The 6,718-nt window shown below is 43.6% G+C and overlaps 1 protein-coding gene across 1 annotated transcript; it reads right to left on the reverse strand.

Moving 5' to 3' along the window:
• Positions 1–1,298: 1,298 nt before the first annotated feature.
• LOC107045161 lies at positions 1,299–6,718 on the reverse strand. The gene is made up of 9 exons (XM_015267321.1): positions 6,629–6,718; positions 6,266–6,580; positions 5,631–5,875; positions 4,590–5,003; positions 4,195–4,457; positions 3,826–4,128; positions 2,063–2,245; positions 1,697–1,963; positions 1,299–1,540 (listed from the first exon to the last, which is right to left on the reverse strand). Exons 1-9 carry the CDS (start codon positions 6,716–6,718, stop codon positions 1,299–1,301), a joined length of 2,322 nt encoding a protein of 773 aa, XP_015122807.1.

Here is a 6,718-nt window from a genome sequence, read left to right on the forward strand (position 1 = left end):
TGATGGAGAGGAGGTCCGCGCATGTGCAAGATCTAGTCTCCCCATGACGAATATATATGTCATACGCAAGGGCCTAAGCCCAGTGGGACCGGGAGCTGGCGCCACCTTTCCGACACTTCCTCCCGACTGCTTTCGCGTCCTCTCGCCATAACTGACCTCGGTCTCGCTTCAATTTAAATTCCNAGCTGGCGCCACCTTTCCGACACTTCCTCCCGACTGCTTTCGCGTCCTCTCGCCATAACTGACCTCGGTCTCGCTTCAATTTAAATTCCCTTCTTTCCTAAACAGACAACAAAACAATTATTAAATATTTACATTCATTATTTTGTCAACTTGGCGTTTGTGTAGTTCAAACGCCAGAGGTTTGGTGAATACGTCAGCCAATTGATCCCTGGAACTTATCCAGTTTACATTGATCAGATTGAGCTTGACACATTCCTTGATATGATGAGCTTTGATATCAATTATATATCTTAATTTATTTCCCCCACTCGTCTCAGCACTATACGTTACTGCCTTATCATCGCACCACAAGGTCATTGGCAACGGGGGTAGAAAAATCAATTCCAAGGAGTTGTACATCGACAACATCTCTTGACTCGCCTCACTCATCGCAACATACTCGGCTTGACACGTAGAGAGAGCCACAAAGGATCGTTTGTGCGTTCTCCAGATAATCCCATCACCAAACAGTTCAATCACATATCTACACGTGGTCAATGAGCCTTTGCAATCTGCAAAGCTAGCTTCTGAGTATGCCTGAATCTCACCTGTCTCACCTGTATATCTCAACCCTAAGTCAGTGGTTCCTCTCAAGTACCTCAGTACTCTTTTCACCATTTTCCAATCCTCATCTATTGGACTCACCTGATGTCTGCTCAGAATATTGACAGCGTAAGAAATATCAGGTCTAGTAGTCCCTGTTAGGTACAACAAGCTACCCACTACTTCTCTATAAGGACAATTCAATTTCTCATCGGCCATATTATAAAACTCACCATTAGTGTCCGACTCTCTAATTTTTTGCTCGTGGTTAGAGGCCTGTGTAGTGAGCATTGGAGTTCTTTGAGGATGTGAGTTCTCGAAACCGTATTTTGTTAGTATCTTTTTAATATATTTTTCCTGACGTATTTTTAATATACGATTCTCTCTATATCGTCTTATTGAAATGTTCAGAAACTCTTTTGGCTCACCCATTAGTGTCGTTTCAAACTCAGAACTCAGTTTAATTTTAACCTCATCTAATTTATCTTTATCGTTACTCGCCATAATTACATCATCTCCGTATAATAGTAGAATTAGAATTTTTTCCTCACTGCTCCAAGTAAACAGACACGGCTCGAGTTCACGAGGCCCACACCCAGTGCCACTTTAGTGAATTTCTCATTCCACCGTTTTAGACTTATTCGAAGTCCATAGAGAGATTTCTCTAATTTGCACACCTTGGTCTCTCGCTTCTGATCTGAGTGATGAGTCCTCTCTGGGATCTCCATGTAGATTTCCTCATCTATCTCACCATTGAGGAATGCCGTTTTCACGTCTAATTGGCAGGTGTCTCAGTTGTATTTGTTAATGGTAGCAAATACGGCCCTAAATAAGTGGATTCGCGATACCGGGGCATATGATTCTCTCAACTCGTAAACATTTCGATCTTTAAAGCCCCGTATAACCAGTCTCGCCTTGTATCGCATCTCACCGTTCGCTTCTATCTTGCGTTTAAATACCCAACTAGAGACAATTATGTTAGCCTTCTGTCCATTTTGATTACTAATCGGTCGTTCTACAGTTTTCCACACTTTATTTTTACTCATCGATTTAAGCTCTTCGTCTACTGCCAGTGTCCAACTGCTCTGATCTTTTCTTTGCATCGCGTCTTTATAGTTAATGGGATCTGAATTAATACTGGCAAGAAGAGCATCGTAGACCTCATCAGTAGACTCGTCCAGATTCAGTCCATTCTCATCTTGTGACAAACAAGCCAGAAATACTCCGGCTTTCAAGCTCGCATCGATTGGCAAATCTTCAAAGCTTGAATCCTGCACTCACTCCTCTGCAGGTTTACATACCTTAAGACTTGGGGTTTCCTTCCTTGGTCTGCCCCTCTTTTTCTTCGTCTCTCCCTCCGATTTGGACGTTTCATTCAAATCGTTAACGTGTTTTTCAAATTCTACAAACCATTTGTCATTGTTTGTCACTTCTTGAACTTCTGGGACGTTCTTAATGTCACCTTTCTTGTACCTATTACCTGTAAGGATATTTTCCCGGGTTGTTCACCCAGGAAAAATCCAAACTACTCTTTATACTGTCTCTATTGCTCAATAATCGTGCGCCAGCCGAACCTTCACGGGGGTTCGACGAAAACCGGCCTCTGAAGTAAACTCGTCCACTCAGAGGACTTTTTGGCTGGACAATGGGTTGCCTAGCTAACATCAGCGTGATACGGTAGAGTGAGCGAGGTCCACCAGGAGTATTACCACCACATCCTCACGAGCCTTTGCAAGCCGTGTATTATACCTTATGGCATAACTTTCCCCAATGAATTAAATTCATGACCTTCTGGAGAGTCTTTCGACTCTGCCAGTGTTCATTCTCCTTCCGAGTATTTCGACTCGGGGGAGTTTTCAGAGTCAAATGGAAATCAGCCGGGACTCCTCAGAGCTTGGGACGCCGAGAGGCTGATCCGACCAAAGTAGAACACCGTTACCCACTTCACAACCACCCACACTCTCGGCCACCAGTTACCGCTTCGGTCATCGCTCGTCACCGTCTCCGGGTACTCGAATGTCGGCACATGGTCGGGTCGACAGGAGGACGATCTCTGCTCCAGACCCACGGGCCCATGCTCTCGGCATTTGTTTCGCCGAGCCAGATAACGCCGGAAACAACAAAGTCATCACTTCGTGTGCCGAAATAACTCCTTTTTACAAGTGGGGGATGCAGGGGCATCCCCCTACGCTCGCCGCCAACGGTTATTCACTNGGTCGGGTCGACAGGAGGACGATCTCTGCTCCAGACCCACGGGCCCATGCTCTCGGCATTTGTTTCGCCGAGCCAGATAACGCCGGAAACAACAAAGTCATCACTTCGTGTGCCGAAATAACTCCTTTTTACAAGTGGGGGATGCAGGGGCATCCCCCTACGCTCGCCGCCAACGGTTATTCACTGAGGCGACGTGGAGTCCGAAACTCCTTATCCTGGCTTCTTCAGCCATTCCACCATCCAGCACACCGAGAGATTATTTCAACCTCTCGGTTCAAGCGCTCACATTCGACTAACTCGGAATCTTACTAAGGCCTTGCCTCCTAGTATGGATATCTCGGCGACGATAGGTTATTCCGTTACCCTATCCCCACCAATCAACCCGACGGGATCACGGAGGTACCAGTCCTATCACCTGCCCGTTGGTCCCTAGTCTACTCCGACCTAGTATATAGAAACGCCCAGTTAGACAGCCTGTACGTCGGCCCCTTTTCCCCTTGCATATGCTGGGCGAATTCTAAAGTAGCGATAGTCTAGTAACGTCTTCTAGACTTCCAGGGGTCGCGGTTCCACCCAAAACCGCTATGCCTCCAGCCTGTCATCGGTCTGTGGCTCTTCTCATCGAGTCGCGGCTCTTTCAGCCACCTTTAGATGTCGCTTCTGTCTCTCTTTAACAATTTCAGATTTCACATCTCTTTTTAAGGGGATTTCAACCCGTAACGAGAAAATCTCGTTACACACCATAGACCTGTTTTTCGTTACATCTTACGTGTCTAATTTCGTAGAACTTTCCTTCTTCTGGTTTCAGTAGTATATATCCTGTTGGAGTGTATCCAACCAGAATACCTCTCGCACTTTCTGTCCTGAATTTCGGTCCTACCTTTCTCTGTACTTTCATGTACGCGAGGCTTTCGAATCTCTTAATCTGATTCACATCAAAGTTATGTCCCGGCACAAACTCTTTCAGTGGAGTTCTCATCTCATTAGATTTATGAGGAGTTTGATTGAATGTATATGCAGCGGCAAACAGAGCCAGATCCCACATATTCTCCGGCAATTTCGCGTCGAACATGTAAGCACGCATGTTTTTCTGGATTGTCTGGTTGTATTGTTCAGCGACTCCATTGTGTTCTGGTGTATCAGGACTTGCTAGTTGTAGTTCCACGCCTAACTTTCTCAATACCTCAACTGTATGTAAGCCAATAAATTACGTACCTTGATGTGACCTAAGGTAGCATACCTTCCCATCGTAACCTAACAGATTTCTGTCACTTCTAACAAACATTTCAATGCAGTGCCCCGTTTCACTTTTAGCCTTCATCGGGTATGCCATTGCAAATGTCGATTTATCGTCTATGAACACAGATATGTACCTGTATCTCTTTGGATATGAACTCGGAGATATTGGTTCCATTATATCAGAGTGTATTATCTGCAACGGCTCTGTTGCTCGACTTCTCACCTTAGGAAATGGCAGTCTGTTAAATTTAGAAGCTAAATACACTTCACACTACATTAATGACTCATCGAAAATCACGCCTTTTAACTCTTTATTGTCCGGGAATTTAGCTAGCATAGTTTTGAGATATGCTATAGATAAATGACCGAACCTAGCATACCACAGCATGCCTTGACTATTACCCTGAATTTTATTTTTCACGACTCCAAACAGATCAAAAACCTCACCGCTCTCATCTATTTGTGCCTCGTCTACCTTACCAATCTTTCTATCCCAAATAGAATAATCAAAATTGGATTGTTCGAATTGATTTTGAATCGGCTTAAGGGTTTCTTTACTATCCGGTTTTTCATCTCGCCCGACTTCGGATTGCTCATTATTTCTCACCTCTGTAGACCCTTCTTCAATCCGTTCGTTACTCTCAGTTGGAGTTTCCATCGCCGAAACTTCATTCTGTTTGGCTGCGACATTTCGCGTCATGTGCCTTTTCACCTTTATTTCACTACCTACCATATTGTCTATAACTCGTCTAGTTGTACTTTTCTCTACTTTTCTATTGGCTGGACTGTAATTGTTTACTTCCAAATCTACTATCCAATATGGTTTCCTATACACGCTTGAGATAAATGACTCATTTGATTCTGGATTGAAGATATCTATTTTCTGGTCATCTAGATATATCGTAAGACCCATCTCTGCGAATCAAATATTACCTCACCTACTTCAAATTTCTCACCGTTTAACAATTCGATTTCTGCCTGATCTACTCCTTCCGTACTTAAATCCGCTTGTTTATTTTTATTCGCGCATTTGGTCACGCCTTTACTTTATTCGTCGAGGGACTTGAAAATTAGTTTCGAATTAGTTAAGTACTCCGTAGCACCAGAATCTTCTAGGAATTAGATAACAAATTTGTCTTTGTCGAAACAAACACCTACGTATAATGCCTGACTTTCACAAAGCTCATCATCCACTTCCATGCACTCTCCTGTCTCATTCGAATCTAACTCACCCTTCTCTTTGTAGTCTCCTCCTGAGGTTTTGCTTGATCCCTCCTTATTAGACTTTGTACTGGTCTTGGGCTTCTAGTACTTATTGTCTCCTTTGCCCTTCAGGTTATAGTATTTCCCCCTTTTAGCCTCTTTTGGATCATTAGCACCTAAACCCTCTGACCTTCTCTTCAATGACTCACCACCATTCCCAAATCCACATGTTAACTTTTGGCTTGTTGTTTGTCTCATCTGAGTTTGGGCAATCTTTAATTATGTGTCCGTAGCCTTTCCAACTGTAACATAGTTTGCCCTTACCATTGCCGGGGCACTTTCGGCCGAGGTGCTCATAGTCCCCGCACTCAAAACATCTCTCCTTAAATCCGGTGAGTTTCGCAGCTCTCACCTCAATGCTCCCCTTCCCTGACTGTTTCCTTGATGCTTCTTCCTGCATAACAACAAGTTTTAATTGCTCATAAGTTGGGGGCTGCACACCTCTAAGTTTAGCTGAGGACTGTAGGTACTGTACCATCGGTACAGACCCTATGATGGCATTATTAAACGCGTCCCTCTTTTCCTCATCGGATAAAGGGGTGGCGTCTGCTCAATTTTCGTAAGTTCGAATCGCCTCCTCGAACTTCTCACAAAACTCGACTGCTGTCATTTTTCCAATCACATACTGCATATTGGAGATTTCTTTTCTTACCGTAAATGAAGATATATTAGTTTCGTATCTTTTTATCTATTTGAGTTTATTTAGAATGACTACTGGATCTTCTAGTAATACTACTTTAGAGTGATAGTTTTTATCGATGTGATTGATCAATATGTCTCTCACCTGAAATATATGGTCATCCAAAGTCTTTTGATCTCCACTGAATTTTATGTTACTATCGAAGACATGCAGGAGTTTGTGAGATCTCACTTCTGACTTCAAATAGTGATAGAAGTGTTCAAATCTAGTGTTACTATCTAATTTGTAGTCTCTTTTAACTGATGGTCCTCTGTTAAGCATCTCCAGTTTTATGGATTCAGCAACTTCTTTAGCAGTGCTATTTTCAGTGCTTCCACCACTTTGACTCTTTTCTTCGGGCCTTAGATTTTCCCATTGTCTTTTGATAAGATTCTCAATTCTCGCTTCCAATTTTTCATCCTCATTTAAATCATGGCCATTATCTGGTCAATCTGACCCATTTCTCACCTTTTTACCAGGGTCGTCAGTTTCAGCCCTCAGCGGTCTCTCGGTCCCGTCATCCACATGGGAGAGCCTGTCGTCCCGGCAGTTCCTCAT

The sequence above is a fragment of the Diachasma alloeum genome, unplaced genomic scaffold (genome assembly GCF_001412515.2).
Source record: "Diachasma alloeum isolate Michigan unplaced genomic scaffold, Dall2.0 Dall_scaffold_00880, whole genome shotgun sequence".
NCBI lineage: Eukaryota > Metazoa > Arthropoda > Insecta > Hymenoptera > Braconidae > Diachasma > Diachasma alloeum.